Raw genomic sequence first — 22137 nt, 5'->3', positions numbered from 1 at the left:
ATTATATATATATTTTTTTTTTACATTTGTAGTTGCGCATAGAATTTATTAAAGAAAAGTGTTAACAATGTGTTTTCATGATTTATTTCTCGCGCCTGACTTCCATTAATCCTTAATATTCCTGTCGCCGTGACGCGTGTAAATCTAACATGGCTGCTCATAAATGTCATCAGCAAAGTTATAGTGACGGGTCTTTAATTTTGCTTAATATCGAAGTAATTTTCCTTCTGCCGCTCGTTTTTCCTTATTCTACCGCAATTAGAACATTTATTTATTAATATTGCTTTAAAGTGACAAAAGTATTGTTCGTGTGAATATACGTATATATATATATATATTTATGATGTGTGTCATTTTAATATGGCTAATGTTTTGTAATTCTTCGATTGCGTTATTTATTGTTTTGAGTAGTTTATTTTATAGAGTATTCGATAATATAAATATATATATATATATATATATATATACGTATTCATATGCATATTTCTCTTGGCAGTGTAGTATTCATACGAAATGACATGTCAATTATTTATTTATCCTTTACCGGAATGTAGGCTAGTTTTAAGTATGTATCTTAGATTATCGGTTTGATAGAATTCGCACACATATATATATTTCTGACAATGTAACCTTCATTTCTTTAATAATACAATATTGTATGTTTTATGTATTCGTTAAACTATTAGTTTTTGACTTCATGTATACTTATATTTCATAAATTGATAATATTGTATTTATTGCATAGTATTGGAAGCACTGTCTCTAATATTTACTAGGTTATTACATGTTCGGCATATATGTTTATACTTATATGTAACTCTCCAAATTGATTGATTGAAATATATTTATATATATATATATTCCTGGCGTTTCAATTATTTTCCCCTTTTGTAGTTATTCTTATTTCCTGGTTTATTTAGAATTGTGTGTATATGTATTTTGTTTATTGGTTGGATCCGTTAATCGCCCTCGTTTTGTTAATCCTTCCTTTCGTTTCGTAGTGCCGTGTGTTCGTTTGTGCATTCAAATCCTTATTCGCGTGTTGTGTATAGAATGGTGTTCTTGTTCTTGTTACGGCGCGTGCGGAGCGCGGGACGTGACATCCCCGCCCTTGGAGTTCAAATTTCCAAAGGAAATTTGACTGATGGTATCCCTGAGTTCGCTCAAGGCGGACGCAGGTGTCGTTGGTAGTTGAGTGACTACCGGTGTTATCGATATCCCTTGAGGTTGTGCTGTTTGATCATCGATATTTCGTCTTCTTTTGAGGTATAGTAGCGGGTGGGTGACTGAGCCGCATATTGCTCCTAATAGGGCGATTCCACATTCGTAAGTTTCACGTTACTGGTATCCGTGTGCGGCTATATCTATTATTGTTTTGATTAGTTTAAATATTGCGAGTACTGACAGTTCCAAATTCCATAAAACCAGTCCATAAGCTTGATACGGTATTTTTCGCTATTGTCGTTAATGTGTTTTGTCCATCATTCCCAGGATGTTTACTGTTCCAGGGACGATTGTTTTTCCTGTTGCTCCTCTGGCCAATGCGTTCAAGACTGCAGATTTTCTGCCGGGAACATGACGTGGTCCTGTAGTGCATCGTCTTTTGGGTATACATTCCGCTCGTGGCCAACGACGATGGTGCTGAATATCGCCACGTTTGGCGCACGTCCGGGCGGAGTTCCTGTGGTGCGATTCCTTTGCCAAACGGGTAGTTCCGAGTAGCATTTTGTTGTATGTCGTACCTTTACTTGTACCGGAATGCATTTGACTATATGGACCGCTTCTCCTACGATCAATGTTGAGAAATGTTAAGTTGGTATGATCGCTGCTTACTACAAGCTAAGTTGGTACGACTTCTAACGACGCTCTTTTGTCTTAGAAGTCGACCACGTTGATCTATTTACTTGGAGATTCCTGTGTGGTAAGACGTGTTATAAGACTGAAATATATTGGAGAAAACGAATCTAAGTGAATCGTTATTTTATAAACCCAAAACCTTATTAAATAACAATCAAAGCCATGTGTCCTGGGTTTTGGTTATGGTGTATGCAAATTCGTCGGGCGGTAAGTTTGCCAAGCTTAAAGAGTTCTCTATTAGTTTCTTCTGTGTGGTGTATCTTTGCGTCAGTGTATCATGGTATAATGTTTTCATTTCTCGAGTTTATCAGAAATAGGAATAACTTTTTATAGAAAAAGAAAATTTTATATTTATATATATTATATTTTTTTTCTTTCCTTTTTTTTCTTCTTTTTTTTCTTCTTTTTTTTCTTCTTCCCCGTTTTCTTTTTTTTTTGTTTTTTTTTATTGTTAAAACATTTGTTTTATTTTAGGTTTTACGTACTTGTTATCAGTGAAAATAAATATTATGAATACTACTTGGATTGGAATTATATACATATATGCGTACAAAATCCATTTCTACATGTTAGATATAATAATATAACAATACTACGTAGATTAATACACAATAAAATATCCTTTTACTCCGGTTATATTTATTACTAACTCTCAATTAATCTATCTTAATTATTTTCTAACCACTTTCTATATTTATCAGCTATTTTATTTCTTCTTGTTAATCTGCGAAATCCACGCATGTACACTTCCTTGTATGGTGATTGATTGTTCACGAGGTAAGTTGCACTTTCACTGTTTTCGTTATTCGTTGAACTAACACGTTTTACATTCAAACAGTAATTGGAACACTCGTAATAAACTTCTTTTCTTTTTCCAAGTTTCCGCTATCTGTGTCATTCGACGAACATTGCCACGCCTCCACAGCACCGTTATAACATTTAGCGATGCTGCTCTTTGCAAATGAGGCAATTGAAGTTAATTCGTTCGTTTATTTTCAGCTAGTACATTGTGTTCCGCAAGCAGGGAGCCATAACCTATTTTGCATGTAGACCTTCTTGTATGATGATTACTTGTTTACAAGGTAACTTTCACTTCCCCTCTTTTAATTATTTATTGAATCGACATGTTGTATATTCAAACAATAATTGGAGTGCACATAATAATTTTCCCTTTTTCTTCTTAGGTTTTCGCTATCTGTATTATTCGACGAACAGTGTTACACCTCCTTTTGATTTATCCATAATATAGTTATAACATTTAGTAACCTTGTATTTTGCACCGAGACAATTGAAACTAATTTATTCACTTATTTTAGGTAGCTGTCATACATTGTGTTCCACGAACAACGATCCATAACCTATACTTGCACGTACACTTTCTTGTATGTTGATCACTTGTTCACAAGGTAACTTTCACTTTCACTAGTTAATTGTTCATTGAGTTAACACGTTTTATATTTAAGCAATAATTGAAACACGTATAATAATTTTCCTTTTTCCTTTTAGGTGTTCGATATCTGTATTATTCGACGAACAGCACTATAACATACACTACCGCACTACGTTGCCCACTGAAATCGCTTTATTCGTTGCTTATTTCGATTATGCGCTAGTTTTAACTTGTTTAAATGCACCGTTCGCGGAATCCCTTTTACTTCGATCTTGACGTTTTGGTTCTGCAAGATTTCTAGCACTTTGTATGGTCCAGTATATTGATCGGAGAATTTTCCTTTACTGGGTTCTTTTAGTAAATATATCGAATCTCCTATTTTAAAATCTTGGGGGTTGATTCGTCGGTCGTAATATTCTTTTGATCTTAGTTTGGATTTTATCAAATTTTCTCTTGCCATTCGTTGTACGGTGTTAATTTTATCGAACAGATCTTCGAGATATTCTGCGTAAGTTGGTTCCATGTTCTCTTCGATTATTACTTCACCAGTAGGTTCTCTGGCTAGATGTCCAAAAACTAATTCGTGCGGGGAGAATTTCGTTCCTTCGTGTACAGAGGTATTATAGGAAAACATAGCTAATTCTACCCATTCGTCCCAATTTTTGGAATTTTCAATGTATAATTTGAGATATTCTATCAGCACGTGGTGAGATCTTTCGATTGAACCGTTACTTTGTGGATGATATGCCGTCGTGGTATATTGTTTGATGCGGAATCTCTTTGCTACTTTCTTCATTAGTGAGGATGTAAAGTTCGTTCCTTGATCAGTGAGAATAGCTCTCGGTGACCCGAAACGACAAATAAATCGCTTTACAAAAACGTCCGCTATCTCGGCTGAAGAGATTCCTCCTAGTGGAATCCCAATTGAGTATTTTGTTAATAAGTCTTGGATAGTTAATATATATTCGTTTCCCTTTTGGGTTTTTGGTAATGGACCTATAATATCCATACTAACCTTATCGAACGCTTTACCTGGTGTGTCTGTAAGTACCATTGGTTGCTTTGCTTTTATTCTTGTGAGTTTCTTCAATTGACATTCCTTACATGTTCTTACGTAATCTTGAATTTCCTTTTTCATATTTTCCCAATAGTAATGTTGTCGTATTCTTTGATAAGTTTTTGTTATTCCTTTGTGTCCTGCTACGCTTGATTCATGTTTTTCTCGTATTATGTTGTTCCGCGCTTCCACAGATGGGGTAATTACTTCCCCAGTGCAAATGGTGATGGTTAAGGTTTTTTCCATAAATATTTCCTTTAATTTTCTGATTGTATATCGCCAGGGTATTTCCTCCAAGTTTCCTTTGCTAATGCTGAACGAAGTTAACTGTTTTTCATTTACTGCATCTAATAGAGATCTTAGCGAGTTTAATAAATTTTCTGGTGTTATTGGAATATTTCTATTTTCCTTTATCGGTAGGAATACAATGTATTTTCCAGAATCGTAACTCAATCTTGCTTTTTCTAACATTAAATCTTCATAACGAGGTAATTTTCCCGTTTCCTTCATTTCTAAGGCTCCTTTATCTATCGGATTGCCATGTATATCTATAAATACTACTTTATGGTCATTTACTCTCGCAATTGAGTCTCGGGTTTCTGAAATTCTTAGTTCCGCAATTATCGTAGGTCTCGTGTCCTTTTCTCGTTGTTGAATTAGTTCTGGAATTACAGTGGAGGTCTCTTTTTCGCTTGTTGTATCCGTGCCTTCTTTTTCTCGATTGGTTATTTCTCTATCTGTACTTACATCGATTTCTGCTAATGCTTGGTCTAAATATTTTATGGGGGTTTCTTCTATTGTAAAATGTTTTCGGGTAAAACCCTTTCCTTGATTTTTAGAATCACTGGATTGAGGCAAGACGTGTGGTTTAGCTTCGAATATGGGAGAGTCTTCGGTTGACGTATCTATTTCGAATCTTTTTGAGACAGGATAGCGAATCGGTGAGACTTCCTCTCTCTTTCTGATTGGTAAACAAACTTCCGGAGGGTTCCTAGATAATGCGTCTGTGTTTGCGTTCGCCCTGCCTTCTTTGTATACAATATCAAATTCGAAGTCCGATAACTTTAATTTCCATTTCCAAATTCTTGAAGTAGGATCTTTGATAGAATGCATCCACACTAAAGGTTTATGATCGGTTACGATGGTAAACTTTCTTCCGTAAAGATACGGTCGGAAGTGCATTGCGCTGTAAACAATTGCCAGACACTCCTTTTCTATGGTAGAGTAGTTTTGTTCGGCGGGATTTAATAGCCTTGAGGCATACGCAATCGGCAAATCCTTTCCGATTGGCCCTTGACTCAGTACACCGCTTATTGCATATCCTGATGCGTCTGTAGTAAGGTTAAAGGGTTTAGAAAAGTCTGGACATTGCAGGATGGGTTTCGTCACTAACGCTGTCTTTAAATTATTGAATGCGTTTTCTTGATTTTCTGTCCATTTAAAGGGAGTGTCTTTCTTTAATAGTTGTGTCAATGGTTTCGCGACCTTGGGGAAATCGGGGTATAAATCTTCTGTAATATCCTGCTAGTCCCAGAAATTGTTTGATATTTTTCGCCCTCTTTGGTCGTGGAAATTTTGATACGGCTTCGACTTTCTTTGGGTCGGGTTTCACGCCATCCTCACTAATTATATGTCCTAAATAATTCACCTCGTGTCGTAAAAATTCGCACTTATCAGGTTGTAATCGTAATTTAGCTTTCCTCAGTTTTTTCATTAATTTATTAAATTTAATTTCGTGTTCTTGGAGAGACGTGGAATAAATCACTATGTCATCCAGATAGACGAATAGTTCTATTCCTTGCAGACCAGATAATATTGAATTCATCAAACGTTGAAATGTTGCTGGGGCATCTTTTAATCCAAAGGGCATTCTTTTGAATTGAAAATGCCCGTATGATGTCGAAAATGCAGTTTTGTGGGCATCTTCCTGTGACATACGGATCTGGTGAAAGCCCGATGCCAAGTCAAACGTGGAAAAATATTTTGCACTTCCTAATTGATCCAATATTTCTGTAATGTTGGGTAGTGGGAAGGCATCGCCAATCGTTTTATCGTTCAATTTTCTATAATCGATGACTAATCTCCAGCGCTTATTTCCTTGCGAATCGGGTTTTTGGGCACAATCCATAACGGGGAGTTATATGGAGATATTGATGGTTCCACTACGTCCGTATCTAGTAGTTCTTGGACCTGTCGATTTATTTCTTCTCGATGTATTGGTGGATATCGATACTGTTTAGTATTGATGGGTATATTATCCGTTGTAATTATCCTATGTTCCAGAACTTCGGTTGCTTCCAATGTATCTCCTGGAATATGAAACCTATCTTGATTATTACGAATCAATTTTTTAGCATTTTCCTTTTCTTCTTCGTTCAAATGTTCGAGTCGTGGTAACTCATTTATTTTATCGTATCTACTTTCCTCCGATCTTAGAACTGTATTGCACGCTGTCCTAGGAAGCGGAGGCGGGGGGGGGGGGGGGATTTTCAAATTCTTTAATTACCATCGTTGGTGTTGTAAATACGTAATCTCTCGAAGTAGTATTTATTACTCTTATGTAACCTTTTCCTTTATGATTCCTCACAACTGCATTACCAAAATAGATTCCCTTGTTCGGCTCGATTCCTGGAATAAATCCCTCTTTTATGTCTGGATTAGCGATATTAATCGAACACGTTATTGAACTTCGCTTCGGTATAATTATTTTTTCTTTAGTATCGAAGGGAATATAAATATTTCCCCATCTGATATGTTTTCCCTCATAATCTAAACGAGCCTTACAACCTGCAAAAAATTCGGATCCTAGGATTCCGTCTTGATCGATTAGCAATGAATCATCGACTACATGAAAAACAACCGGATGGCCCGCAACCTGTATTACCGTCTGCCCTAAGAAAACCAGGCTCGTTGCCGTAATTCCTCGCACTTCGATTGATTCCTTTTCGTCGATGATGGCTGAATCGAGTATAGCAGGTTTCTTGATAATGTTGATTTCCGATCCAGAGTCTAATAATAAACTCGTCTTAGTCTTTAGATCTGGGGAAACTATTCGTGCAGTTGGGGTCGTTGGGGAATCGTTAAATTTTATTGACATAATTCGGAGAGGTCGCCTTCCGAATCTGAATTCAACTCCTGATGATTTTCCTTCGCCGGTTGCTTGTGCTTCACTCTTTTCCTTTTGCCTTGAGATTCTGGATTCTCTGTCTGTGACCTCGTTTGGTTGTGGGATGACTCCCCCACAATATTTAGTGGTTGTTCGTTCGATCTTATGGTCGGCATTGCGTTCGCTCTGTCTCTCGTTATGGGTGGTGGAGTCGATCTCGCGGGGGTGGCTGTCCTTGTTGTGTTTGTTGCCGTCGGCGCCGGTCGCCTGGTTGCCGCCTGTACTCTTGGGCGAAGGACGTGTTTGGTTTCCCGATGGTCTCGAAGCATAGGGTACGACTAATCCGGCATCTACTCGGGCTTTAAATTTGTAACAGTCTTTCACTAGATGCCCGGGTTTTTTGCAATAGTTACACGTGATATTTTGTCTTGTAGAATTCAAAAAATTCTGCGATGGAGGTAGCGATCTTCGATCTTGGCGGTTGTTCCTGATATTGTTGTTAGTGTTCGAAGGATGTGCGTTGTCGCGTCTGTAATAGTTCGAGGGTGTCGGTCGTTGGGGTCGCGTTCTATCGGTTATTTGTTTCAATTCGTGTGTTGCTTTGACGGCTTGACGATACGCATCTTCTAAAGTATGGTACCCTGCTATTTTTACTCGCACATATACCTCGTTCGGAAGTCCTTCAACGAAAGCTTCTTTCGTTTCCCAATCTATAGTATCTTGGATACCGGGGGATATGATGCCGTAGTCGCCTCTTTCTCCGTCCACTATTGCCAATCTAAGATTTCTAACGGGATCCATATAATCTAATATGTCTTCCCCGGGTCGTTGAAATATCGTTCCTAATTCCCCTTTATATTCGTTAAGAGATTTCTTTGGGCCGAATAGATCCTTTAATTTGTTCCCGAAATCGTTTAGACTCATTAATTCTGTGTCTTCGATGGCGAGGAGCGCGTGTCCACGGAGCTTATTTACTAACAATTTTACCAATTGAGGTTCTTGATATCTGGGAATCATATTTCGCGCGCGCTCACAAGCTCTTAAAAAGTGGAATACCGATGGTCGATATCCGTCAAACACTGGCACCGATTCGATCGCATCTTTTAGCTTAATTGGCTGGGTATGTCCACTCGGCTGGACCGTCTCTTGTTGCGTTGTCGGCGGCGATACGGGTGTTTTAGGTTCTTGTTTTGTTTTAAGTTCGAATAAGCCGCTTTGTAATTCGGCGAGTTTTGCACTCATATCGCGAAAGTTCGCATCCCATGCTTTAAGCTTTTCCGACAATGTCAAAACCATTTCTTCGTCCAACGATTCCACTACACTCGCCATTGTTTCTTAAATATTTGTTAAATATATATATTAATCAAGATAGACTAACTAAATATTAACGACAAGACATGACTGAACTCGGTGCAAAGGAATAAAGTTATGCTACACGAAATAACTGGTAACACAATACACAAAACATTAACTAAATTAAACGAGACTTACATAAATGCAAGTCACGTATAATCGAAACAATGACTATTGAAATTCGGTAACAATACAATCCATGCTATCGCATTAAAGTAGCACACGGTATTGACACACACAATATCACGAAACACAAAACAATATTACAAAACACTACTAAATAAAATTATAGTGATTAACAATTAATTAATTATTTCAACAACACGTTACTGTTGACATTAAACCAACGCCATACCAAAGAGACACGCGAACGACCATGTTGAAAAATTCGTCGCGCGCACATACAAATAACAGCCTATGCAATACAATAACAGCATCATAATAGCAATGTTAGGTACTAATAAAAAAAAAAAAAAAAAAAAAACACAAGAAAAAGGGGGAGAGAGTTAAGGAAAATATATATAATAAATAACAACTAACATAATTATAACATATTATATATGTTATATTATATACAGGGATACAGTATTCGTACAAAGGAACAGATCCAAACGAAAATTATATATATAAAAAAAAAATAAATAATATATATATGTAATATTGTGATATAATATATTTACAAGGAATGGATGATACAGATGTTAATCGGACAGAAAAAGACGATTGTTGTTCAACCTGAACTATTCACACCAAACGTACAGAAGATCACGTGGCCAAGATCACGTAGGTCTCCTCTTTCCAAAACTACGCGATCAAAAACAAACGCCTCGGCTCTCGCGACATTCCACGCGGTTCACCCGCCAACTCCCAGGCCTCACACTCACGATACTACACTCGGCCATCCTGCAATAACATCTGCCCTCAGATGTTGCCTCCTATCTCGCTGTCATCAGATGCGTCACTTTCGGCGTTTATGACCCAAGGTTTCATAAAATCAGCAGTAGTTGATGACCGTTTTGGCCCCTCATGCTCTCCTACCTTCTCCACAATGTAGCGATCATTCCACATTGCTCGCACTATCCGGTACGGACCCAAAAATCTTTCTCCCAGTTTTAATCCTGGGTCAAACTGCGTTCTCTTTATGGCCACCAACTCTCCACTTAGGTACTGTTTCGCACCTTTTCTTCTTTTGTTGTAGTGCCTCCGATTTTCCTCTTGAGTAGCAGCAATTTTCTTTTTCGCGTCCTCACGCAGTTCACGACGTTGCTCTTCGAATTCCACCACCCATTCTTCTTCAACCAATTTTCGGATCTGTGGGTCTTCTTTAGTTTGCATCTCGACCCCGACAAGTAGCTGGAAAGGAGTTTTTCCCGTGCTCCTGTTTAATGTAAAATTCAGGTATTTCTGTACTTGGTCGACATGTTTATACCAATCATCGGGTTTAGGGGCAGTCAGTTTAGTTAGTAAAGGTATGAGTGTCCTGTTTACCCTCTCTACCTGCCCGTTCCCCCTCGGCGCCCCCGTCGTGACTAATAAATGCTTTATATTTTCTTCTTCGCAATACTCTTGGAACGCGTTGGATGTGAACGCTGTTCCCCGATCAGAGATAATTCGTCGTGGGTTCCCAAAAACAGCCGCTTGCTTCTTCAGTCGATCGATAACATCCGCGGTATCAGTAGATCTAGTAGGATAAAGCCACGTAAACTTCGTGAACGCATCCACTACTACAAAGATGTGTGCGTATCTTTTCTTTGTAGCTGTCATAGGGCCCACATGGTCAATATGGTAAGTGTCTAACGGTGTGTCACCTTTGTCTAACGGATTTAGATATCCCTCTTGCTTGCCCAATTTTCGTTCGGCTAGGATACAATCGAGACAGTTAGATACCACATGCTCGACCTTTTCACGTAGCCCCTTAAACCAAAAGTCCTTCTTGACTATAGCTTCTGTTTTGGTGACCCCAAAATGCCCACGCTCGTGCGCCTGCCTGACTACCTGAACCTGCATAGCCTTCGGTACTACTATTAACACATCATCCTTACACTCTTTATACAAAATATTGTTCCTTATTACATACCTATCGACCTGATTGCACGTTGCGGCGTCTAAAATCCTACGGACTTCAACGTCCTTGTTCTGTGCACTTCTCAACCGTGCAATCAGCCCGTCTTCACTTTCCGTTACATACATAGTGCTCGGCAGGGGGTTTCTACTCAGAGCATCCACATGCTGCATGCTTTTACCTGGCCTATGACACACCTGATACTTAAACTCGTCTAGTAACAAGGCCCATCTGGCTACACGCACACACAAATCTTTCTTTTTCATTGTCATAGCAAACGCTTGGCAATCCGTGACGATAGTAAACGGCATACCTAACAGATATATTCTAAACTTGTTCAACGCTTTTACAATTGCTAGTACTTCCAGTTCGTAACTGGTGTACTTTGCCTCGGCGGGAGTTGTTTTTCCGCTGGCAAAGTAGACCGGATGGAATTTTCCATCGTCCAGATCTAGTTGCATTAAAATTGCTCCGTAACCCTCTGCGGACGCGTCTGTATGCAACTCAGTCTCCGCGCCCATTCTATACAACTTTAACACTGGTTCGTTGACAAGCGCTGTTTTCAAGATTCCAAAGGCCTCTACTTCTCGATCGCCGAACTGAAATTTTACCTCCTTTTTCAACAAATCCGTCAAAGGCTTAGCAATCTTCGCGTATCCCCTAATAAATTTTCGAAAGTACCCCGTAAGTCCCAAAAAACTCTGAACCTTTTTAACAGATGTTGGCTTGGGAAAGTTTGCTACTGCCCTAGTTTTATGTGTAGACGGCCTTATGGTATCTTTTGAGACTATATACCCCAAATATTCAATTTCCTGCGGCAGAAAACGACATTTTCCCCAGTTTATAATTAGCCCATACTGCTCAGCTAACTCTGTGACCATTTGCAAACGTCCCCACGCCTCCTCTAAATTCTTTGCAAGAATAATAATGTCATCCATATACACGATAACAATACCTTTACCTACTACGTTCCTTAAAGATCATCGAAATATACTTCTGAAACACAATGGGTGAAATCTTTAAACCAAACGGCAACTTCAAAAATTCATATTGGCCCGATGGCGTAACGAAAGATGTATATTTTCGGCTGTCTTTGTCTAAACACACGTGAAAAAACCATTCTTTAAATCCAACGTTGTGAAAAACAGAGTACCTTGCAATGCATCTAAAATATCATCAATTAAAGGCAATGGGAAATGTGGACACTCAATAAGTTCATTAAGCTCGCGAAAATCAACACAGACTCTGATAGAACCATCTTTCTTTCTAACTGCAACTATGGGACTTGCATATTCTGAGTTTGACGGTTTTGTTGTGCCTTCATTTGTCCATAATTCCATCAACTCGTCCACCTCTTTTTTCTCCGAAGGCGCCAATCTTTGCGGCCTTCGAACCACAGGTTTGTCACTCTTTAAAACGATTTTTGCCGTTATCCCAACGTCCCGCTTTTTCTCCGGCCTATACCCCCTAACGATATCGCGAATCGCTTCACGATAATGCGGTTCCCGTACGTGTGTTAGGTCTGTTTCGTCGGTCTGTTCTACCACGTTAACTCTAAACACATCCGGCACGTCTTTGTTAGTCTGTTCGTCAAGCCGTAAGAAAGTCACTTCGCCTCGTTTAACCCGTAGCTCTACCTGATCCAGAAAATCAGTGCCTAACAACAGGCCGTGCTTCGTCAATATTTTGTTTGAAACAACGTGCAAAGTGATTGGCAGTTTACACCCATCAACCGTCATTACCTTGGTGAATTCACCCCAGGTCTCATTGCCAGCGGAACCAACACCGTCGAACTTAAGCGTGCATTTACCTAGCGGTGGTGACCCTAACCTCGCATACTCGTCTGATCGAATGAACGTGAGATCACTACCCGTATCCACTAGTGCCACAAACCTACAATCATCTATCGCCACTTCCTTCACATACTTCCCCTTTTCGGATCTTGACACTACGCAAGTCTCTTTCGGTCGTGCCGTACACCTCGCTGCAATATGTCCAAATCCGCTGCACTCGGAACACCTAACACCTTCTCCCCTCTCCGGACACTTAACACTTAGATGATCCTCACTACCGCAAATGAAGCATCTTCTTTTCTTCATTGCATCTACAGATTGACTGGGCTTCCCGTTCTTCTGGGTTTTAGCCGGCTTCACAATCGACTTTACTCTGCGACTCTTCTGCTCTTCGTACATCACTAACCTCTTCCTCAACTCTTTGATTGACGTAGCGCCGTACAATATAGCCTTATTGTTCTCGTCGTCTATTATTCCATCCACTATGTATTCCACCTTTGCTTCCTCCTCTATGTCCACATGGTTGGCTATTTCGAGCATGCGGTACATGTAAGCCAAACATGCTTCATCACTCTCCTTTTTTGTTTCTTCAAGTTTCTGATGTACTTGCCTACTGTTGACTTTCCTCGAAAATTCTTTCACTAGCCCCCTCTTCAACTCATGCCAAGTCCTGGCATGACACTCGAAGCTCGCAAATATTTTCGCTGATCCCTTCAGCAGCTTCCTCGCGTAGACTGCCTTCTGCCCATCCGACCACATGCACGTATCAGCGACTTCCTCGAACGACTCGAACCATCGTTCGACATTTTCACCTTTGTTGCCACTAAACGACTCTAATGCATCTTCGACGTCTCTAAAACTCAGTGTCGAACCAACACATGCCCTTCGACAATATTCATCACCTGAATACACCCTTCGCGTACCTCTCTTGTATCCTCTTGCGTTTTTTTTGTCATCTTCATACTCACTTTCGTCGTCGCTTTCTTCCTCCGACGATATGTCATTACCATCCATGGCCGCTTGTAGCCGTGCGCGTAATTCTACTTTTCTTCCCGTCGTTTTTAAACCCAAACTAGCGAGGCGCTCCTTCAACTCCTTCGTATTCATTTTCTCAAAATTTTCATCTTCGTTACAATCACGCTCAGCTCTCTGTACATTTCCTAAATCTCGTTGACCGGTTAGCTCTTCACCGCCCGTCGATCCCTTAGGATACGATTGTCCAGCCCTACACCATTGCACGCGCATATATGTATATATACTCGAAAACAAGGTACATTTGTGATATTTATTCCTATTGATGATATATACTTATATATTTATAACAATAAAACAAATCTCATTTATACTACTTACCAATACGTACGCATATATGTATATAATTACAATCCAAGTAGTATTCATAATATTTATTTTCACTGATAACAAGTACGTAAAACCTAAAATAAAACAAAGGTTTTAACAATAAAAAAAAAAAACAAAAAAAAAAAGAAAAAGGGGAAGAAGAAAAAGGGAAAGAAAAAAAATATAACATTGTTAGGGAAGTGATACATTTACACTGTACATGAGAGTGTGTGTGTAAGGGCCAGAGGGCGTCAAGGTCTTAGTGGAGACAAAAGACTGTTGCCAGATGTTAGAAGAATCTAGGATAGTCGGTTGGCGACCAGCGTGCGTGCAAGACGTTCTTCAGAGAGTAATATAGATGTATAACTGTTGTGTGGGAAATGTAGGCAATAATTTGTATTCCCATATCCTCGAATTTCCTTAACAAATATATATAAATATAAAATTTTCTTTTTCTATAAAAGGTTATTCCTATTTCTGATAAACTCGAGAAATGAAAACATTATACCATGATACACTGACACAAAGATACACCACACAGAAGAAACTAATAGAGAACGCTTTAAGCTTGGCAAACTTACCGCCCGACGAATTTGCATACACCATAACCAAAACCCAGGACACATGGCTTTGATCGCAGGAGAAGCGGTCCATATAGTCAAATGCATTCCGGTACAAGTAAAGGTACGACATACAACAAAATGCTACCCGGAACAACCCGTTTGGCAAAGGAATCGCACCACAGGAACTCCGCCCGGACGTGCGCCAAACGTGGCGATATTCGTCCATCGTCGTTGGCCACGAGCGAAATGTATACCCAAAAGACCTCGATGCACTACGGGACCACGTCATGTTCCCGGCAGAAAATCTGCAGTCTTGAACGCATTGGCCAGAGGAGCAACAGGAAAAACAATCGTCCCTGGAACAGTAAACATCCTGGGAATGATGGACAAAACACATTAACGACAATAGCGAAAAATACCGTATCAAGCTTATGGACTGGTTTTATGGAATTTGGAACTGTCAGTGCAGCAATATTTGGAATACTCGCAATATTTAAACTAATCAAGACAATAATATATATAGCCGCACACGGATACCAGTTACGTGAAACTTACGAATGCGGAATCGCCCTATTAGGAGCAATATGCGGCTCAGTCACCCACCCGCTACTATACCTCAAAAGAAGACGAAATATCGATGATCAAACAGCACAACCTCAAGGGATATCGATAACACCGGTAGTCACTCAACTACCAACGACATCTACGTCCGCCTTGAGCGAACTCAGAGATACCATCAGTCAAATTTCCTTTGGAAATTTGAACTCCAAGGGCGGGGATGTCACGTCCCGCGCTCCGCACGCGCCGTAACAAGAACAAGAAAACCATTCTATACAAAACACGCGAATAAGGATTTGAATGCACAAACGAACACACGGCACTACGAAACGAAAGGAAGGATTAACAAAACGAGGGCGATTAACGGATCCAACCAATAAACAAAATACATATACACACAATTCTAAATAAACCAGGAAATAAGAATAACTACAAAAGGGGAAAATAATTGAAACGCCAGGAATATATATATATATAAATATATTTCAATCAATCAATTTGGAGAGTTACATATAAGTATAAACATATATGCCGAACATGTAATAACCTAGTAAATATTAGAGACAGTGCTTCCAATACTATGCAATAAATACAATATTATCAATTTATGAAATATAAGTATACATGAAGTCAAAAACTAATAGTTTAACGAATACATAAAACATACAATATTGTATTATTAAAGAAATGAAGGTTACATTGTCAGAAATATATATATGTGTGCGAATTCTATCAAACAGATAATCTAAGATACATACTTAAAACTAGCCTACATTCCGGTAAAGAATTATAAAATAAGAACTATATTACGGAACATGCATGTCTACATATAAATATATAAATTATATTCTAAACTAAACTACTATTAATGTATGCGCATTCTACATTATTGATTCAAATCGATAATCTAAGATACATACTTAAAACTAGCCTACATTCCGGTAAAGGATAAATAAATAGTTGACATTTCATTTCGTATGAATACTACACTGCCAGGAGAAATATGCATATGAATACGTATATATATATATATATATATATATATATATATATATATATATATATATGTATGTGTGCGCGTATGTTTTATATTATCGAATACTCTATAAAATAAACTACCCAAAACAATAAATAACGCAATCGAAGAATTACAAAACATTAGCCATATTAAAATGACACACAACATAAATATATATATATATATATATATATAATTAATTAATTAAAAAGGGGGAAATATAAAATTAAAAATACATATATTTAACAAACATAAAATAGATATCACATTTAAAAAAAAATATATATATATATATCATACATAAAAACAAAAGACATTTAAAAGGAAAAAAATAATAATAATAAGGAACCTCTGATGGAAATGCCTCCGCAAACATTGTTCGAACGTCGATCACCGAAACCTAGGGGAACAACAAGAAAGGGAAAAACATCAAAATCGCAAAAACAATCATAAGCGTACCCCCAGCGGACCACCACCCCGTGGGGGATGACATAAATAAGCAAAGCAACGTGGAGCAGGGCTCATTATTATTCCGGTGAACATTCTTATTACGTCCATTGCTCATTATTATTCTGGTGAACATTCTTATTACGTTCATTGCTCATTATTATTCCGGTGAACATTCTTATTACGTTCATTATTCTTCGCTCATTATTATAGTGATCATTGTTATTACCGTTCATTTTATTACCGTTTTTACCATTTTAAAAATTACCATTTTTATTACCGTTGCGGAGGCATCTCCATCAGAGGTTCCTTATTATTATTATTTTTTCCTTTTAAATGTCTTTTGTTTTTATGTATGATATATATATATATATATATATATATATATATATATATATATTTGAATGTGATAGTGTTAGGTTATCTATTTTACGTTTGTTATTTTTTTCAATTTTATATTTCCCCCCTTTTAATTAATTATATATATATTTTTTTTACATTTGTAGTTGCGCATAGAATTTATTAAAGAAAAGTGTTAACAATGTGTTTTCATGATTTATTTCTCGCGCCTGACTTCCATTAATCCTTAATATTCCTGTCGCCGTGACGCGTGTAAATCTAACATGGCTGCTCATAAATGTCATCAGCAAAGTTATAGTGACGGGTCTTTAATTTTGCTTAATATCGAAGTAATTTTCCGTCTGCCGCTCGTTTTTCCTTATTCTACCGCAATTAGAACATTTATTTATTAATATTGCTTTAAAGTGACAAAAGTATTGTTCGTGTGAATATACGTATATATATATATATATTTATGATGTGTGTCATTTTAATATGGCTAATGTTTTGTAATTCTTCGATTGCGTTATTTATTGTTTTGAGTAGTTTATTTTATAGAGTATTCGATAATATAAATATATATATATATATATATATATATATATATATATACGTATTCATATGCATATTTCTCTTGGCAGTGTAGTATTCATACGAAATGACATGTCAATTATTTATTTATCCTTTACCGGAATGTAGGCTAGTTTTAAGTATGTATCTTAGATTATCGGTTTGATAGAATTCGCACACATATATATATTTCTGACAATGTAACCTTCATTTCTTTAATAATACAATATTGTATGTTTTATGTATTCGTTAAACTATTAGTTTTTGACTTCATGTATACTTATATTTCATAAATTGATAATATTGTATTTATTGCATAGTATTGGAAGCACTGTCTCTAATATTTACTAGGTTATTACATGTTCGGCATATATGTTTATACTTATATGTAACTCTCCAAATTGATTGATTGAAATATATTTATATATATATATATTCCTGGCGTTTCAATTATTTTCCCCTTTTGTAGTTATTCTTATTTCCTGGTTTATTTAGAATTGTGTGTATATGTATTTTGTTTATTGGTTGGATCCGTTAATCGCCCTCGTTTTGTTAATCCTTCCTTTCGTTTCGTAGTGCCGTGTGTTCGTTTGTGCATTCAAATCCTTATTCGCGTGTTGTGTATAGAATGGTGTTCTTGTTCTTGTTACGGCGCGTGCGGAGCGCGGGACGTGACATCCCCGCCCTTGGAGTTCAAATTTCCAAAGGAAATTTGACTGATGGTATCCCTGAGTTCGCTCAAGGCGGACGCAGGTGTCGTTGGTAGTTGAGTGACTACCGGTGTTATCGATATCCCTTGAGGTTGTGCTGTTTGATCATCGATATTTCGTCTTCTTTTGAGGTATAGTAGCGGGTGGGTGACTGAGCCGCATATTGCTCCTAATAGGGCGATTCCACATTCGTAAGTTTCACGTTACTGGTATCCGTGTGCGGCTATATCTATTATTGTTTTGATTAGTTTAAATATTGCGAGTACTGACAGTTCCAAATTCCATAAAACCAGTCCATAAGCTTGATACGGTATTTTTCGCTATTGTCGTTAATGTGTTTTGTCCATCATTCCCAGGATGTTTACTGTTCCAGGGACGATTGTTTTTCCTGTTGCTCCTCTGGCCAATGCGTTCAAGACTGCAGATTTTCTGCCGGGAACATGACGTGGTCCTGTAGTGCATCGTCTTTTGGGTATACATTCCGCTCGTGGCCAACGACGATGGTGCTGAATATCGCCACGTTTGGCGCACGTCCGGGCGGAGTTCCTGTGGTGCGATTCCTTTGCCAAACGGGTAGTTCCGAGTAGCATTTTGTTGTATGTCGTACCTTTACTTGTACCGGAATGCATTTGACTATATGGACCGCTTCTCCTACGATCAATGTTGAGAAATGTTAAGTTGGTATGATCGCTGCTTACTACAAGCTAAGTTGGTACGACTTCTAACGACGCTCTTTTGTCTTAGAAGTCGACCACGTTGATCTATTTACTTGGAGATTCCTGTGTGGTAAGACGTGTTATAAGACTGAAATATATTGAAGAAAACGAATTTAAGTGAATCGTTATTTTATAAACCCAAAACCTTATTAAATAACAATCAAAGCCATGTGTCCTGGGTTTTGGTTATGGTGTATGCAAATTCGTCGGGCGGTAAGTTTGCCAAGCTTAAAGAGTTCTCTATTAGTTTCTTCTGTGTGGTGTATCTTCGCGTCAGTGTATCATGGTATAATGTTTTCATTTCTCGAGTTTATCAGAAATAGGAATAACTTTTTATAGAAAAAGAAAATTTTATATTTATATATATTATATTTTTTTTCTTTCCTTTTTTTTCTTCTTTTTTTTCTTCTTCCCCTTTTTCTTTTTTTTTTTGTTTTTTTTTTATTGTTAAAACATTTGTTTTATTTTAGGTTTTACGTACTTGTTATCAGTGAAAATAAATATTATGAATACTACTTGGATTGGAATTATATACATATATGCGTACAAAATCCATTTCTACATGTTAGATATAATAATATAACAATACTACGTAGATTAATACACAATAAAATATCCTTTTACTCCGGTTATATTTATTACTAACTCTCAATTAATCTATCTTAATTATTTTCTAACCACTTTCTATATTTATCAGCTATTTTATTTCTTCTTGTTAATCTGCGAAATCCACGCATGTACACTTCCTTGTATGGTGATTGATTGTTCACGAGGTAAGTTGCACTTTCACTGTTTTCGTTATTCGTTGAACTAACACGTTTTACATTCAAACAGTAATTGGAACACTCGTAATAAACTTCTTTTCTTTTTCCAAGTTTCCGCTATCTGTGTCATTCGACGAACATTGCCACGCCTCCACAGCACCGTTATAACATTTAGCGATGCTGCTCTTTGCAAATGAGGCAATTGAAGTTAATTCGTTCGTTTATTTTCAGCTAGTACATTGTGTTCCGCAAGCAGGGAGCCATAACCTATTTTGCATGTAGACCTTCTTGTATGATGATTACTTGTTTACAAGGTAACTTTCACTTCCCCTCTTTTAATTATTTATTGAATCGACATGTTGTATATTCAAACAATAATTGGAGTGCACATAATAATTTTCCCTTTTTCTTCTTAGGTTTTCGCTATCTGTATTATTCGACGAACAGTGTTACACCTCCTTTTGATTTATCCATAATATAGTTATAACATTTAGTAACCTTGTATTTTGCACCGAGACAATTGAAACTAATTTATTCACTTATTTTAGGTAGCTGTCATACATTGTGTTCCACGAACAACGATCCATAACCTATACTTGCACGTACACTTTCTTGTATGTTGATCACTTGTTCACAAGGTAACTTTCACTTTCACTAGTTAATTGTTCATTGAGTTAACACGTTTTATATTTAAGCAATAATTGAAACACGTATAATAATTTTCCTTTTTCCTTTTAGGTGTTCGATATCTGTATTATTCGACGAACAGCACTATAACATACACTACCGCACTACGTTGCCCACTGAAATCGCTTTATTCGTTGCTTATTTCGATTATGCGCTAGTTTTAACTTGTTTAAATGCACCGTTCGCGGAATCCCTTTTACTTCGATCTTGACGTTTTGGTTCTGCAAGATTTCTAGCACTTTGTATGGTCCAGTATATTGATCGGAGAATTTTCCTTTACTGGGTTCTTTTAGTAAATATATCGAATCTCCTATTTTAAAATCTTGGGGGTTGATTCGTCGGTCGTAATATTCTTTTGATCTTAGTTTGGATTTTATCAAATTTTCTCTTGCCATTCGTTGTACGGTGTTAATTTTATCGAACAGATCTTCGAGATATTCTGCGTAAGTTGGTTCCATGTTCTCTTCGATTATTACTTCACCAGTAGGTTCTCTGGCTAGATGTCCAAAAACTAATTCGTGCGGGGAGAATTTCGTTCCTTCGTGTACAGAGGTATTATAGGAAAACATAGCTAATTCTACCCATTCGTCCCAATTTTTGGAATTTTCAATGTATAATTTGAGATATTCTATCAGCACGTGGTGAGATCTTTCGATTGAACCGTTACTTTGTGGATGATATGCCGTCGTGGTATATTGTTTGATGCGGAATCTCTTTGCTACTTTCTTCATTAGTGAGGATGTAAAGTTCGTTCCTTGATCAGTGAGAATAGCTCTCGGTGACCCGAAACGACAAATAAATCGCTTTACAAAAACGTCCGCTATCTCGGCTGAAGAGATTCCTCCTAGTGGAATCCCAATTGAGTATTTTGTTAATAAGTCTTGGATAGTTAATATATATTCGTTTCCCTTTTGGGTTTTTGGTAATGGACCTATAATATCCATACTAACCTTATCGAACGCTTTACCTGGTGTGTCTGTAAGTACCATTGGTTGCTTTGCTTTTATTCTTGTGAGTTTCTTCAATTGACATTCCTTACATGTTCTTACGTAATCTTGAATTTCCTTTTTCATATTTTCCCAATAGTAATGTTGTCGTATTCTTTGATAAGTTTTTGTTATTCCTTTGTGTCCTGCTACGCTTGATTCATGTTTTTCTCGTATTATGTTGTTCCGCGCTTCCACAGATGGGGTAATTACTTCCCCAGTGCAAATGGTGATGGTTAAGGTTTTTTCCATAAATATTTCCTTTAATTTTCTGATTGTATATCGCCAGGGTATTTCCTCCAAGTTTCCTTTGCTAATGCTGAACGAAGTTAACTGTTTTTCATTTACTGCATCTAATAGAGATCTTAGCGAGTTTAATAAATTTTCTGGTGTTATTGGAATATTTCTATTTTCCTTTATCGGTAGGAATACAATGTATTTTCCAGAATCGTAACTCAATCTTGCTTTTTCTAACATTAAATCTTCATAACGAGGTAATTTTCCCGTTTCCTTCATTTCTAAGGCTCCTTTATCTATCGGATTGCCATGTATATCTATAAATACTACTTTATGGTCATTTACTCTCGCAATTGAGTCTCGGGTTTCTGAAATTCTTAGTTCCGCAATTATCGTAGGTCTCGTGTCCTTTTCTCGTTGTTGAATTAGTTCTGGAATTACAGTGGAGGTCTCTTTTTCGCTTGTTGTATCCGTGCCTTCTTTTTCTCGATTGGTTATTTCTCTATCTGTACTTACATCGATTTCTGCTAATGCTTGGTCTAAATATTTTATGGGGGTTTCTTCTATTGTAAAATGTTTTCGG

The 22137-nt window shown here is 37.4% G+C and overlaps 1 protein-coding gene and 2 long non-coding RNA genes across 6 annotated transcripts; all 3 read left to right on the top strand.

Moving 5' to 3' along the window:
- Window positions 1–1098: 1098 nt before the first annotated feature.
- Window positions 1099–4150, top strand: LOC143304533 (uncharacterized). 3 transcript variants are annotated; one of them, XR_013061187.1, is made up of 4 exons: window positions 1099–1326; window positions 1509–2939; window positions 3174–3263; window positions 3364–4150. It is a non-coding gene; the product is annotated as an uncharacterized LOC143304533 (long non-coding RNA). The 3 variants fall into 3 exon arrangements; XR_013061186.1 differs by having other exon boundaries at window positions 1509–2064; window positions 2857–2939; window positions 3174–4144; XR_013061185.1 differs by having other exon boundaries at window positions 3174–4150.
- Window positions 4151–10286: 6136 nt separating this feature from the next.
- On the top strand, window positions 10287–16253 carry LOC143304531 (uncharacterized). Its single transcript, XM_076627006.1, has 2 exons — window positions 10287–10548; window positions 14600–16253. Exons 1-2 carry the CDS (start codon window positions 10496–10498, stop codon window positions 15330–15332), a joined length of 786 nt encoding a protein of 261 aa, XP_076483121.1. The 5' UTR covers window positions 10287–10495; the 3' UTR covers window positions 15333–16253.
- A 1874-nt stretch (window positions 16254–18127) lies between these two features.
- Window positions 18128–21164, top strand: LOC143304539 (uncharacterized). Of its 2 annotated transcripts, XR_013061193.1 has the most exons (5): window positions 18128–18355; window positions 18538–19093; window positions 19876–19958; window positions 20193–20282; window positions 20383–21162. It is a non-coding gene; the product is annotated as an uncharacterized LOC143304539 (long non-coding RNA). The 2 variants fall into 2 exon arrangements; XR_013061192.1 differs by having other exon boundaries at window positions 20193–21164.
- Window positions 21165–22137: the final 973 nt, after the last annotated feature.

The sequence above is a fragment of the Bombus vancouverensis genome, unplaced genomic scaffold (genome assembly GCF_051014615.1).
Source record: "Bombus vancouverensis nearcticus unplaced genomic scaffold, iyBomVanc1_principal scaffold0039, whole genome shotgun sequence".
Taxonomy (NCBI): Eukaryota; Metazoa; Arthropoda; class Insecta; order Hymenoptera; family Apidae; genus Bombus; species Bombus vancouverensis.
The sequence above is the reverse complement of the archived record's forward strand: the minus strand, read 5'-3'. Positions and strand labels throughout refer to the sequence as shown.

Bases quoted from the DNA above. Each gene is read 5' to 3' on its own strand.
- LOC143304531 (XM_076627006.1), top strand. From the start codon at position 10,496: ATGTGTGCGTATCTTTTCTTTGTAGCTGTCATAGGGCCCACATGGTCA. The intron at 10,549-14,599 runs GTAAGTGTCTAA...CTTTGATCGCAG, and splicing joins GGGCCCACATGGTCAATATG to GAGAAGCGGTCCATATAGTC.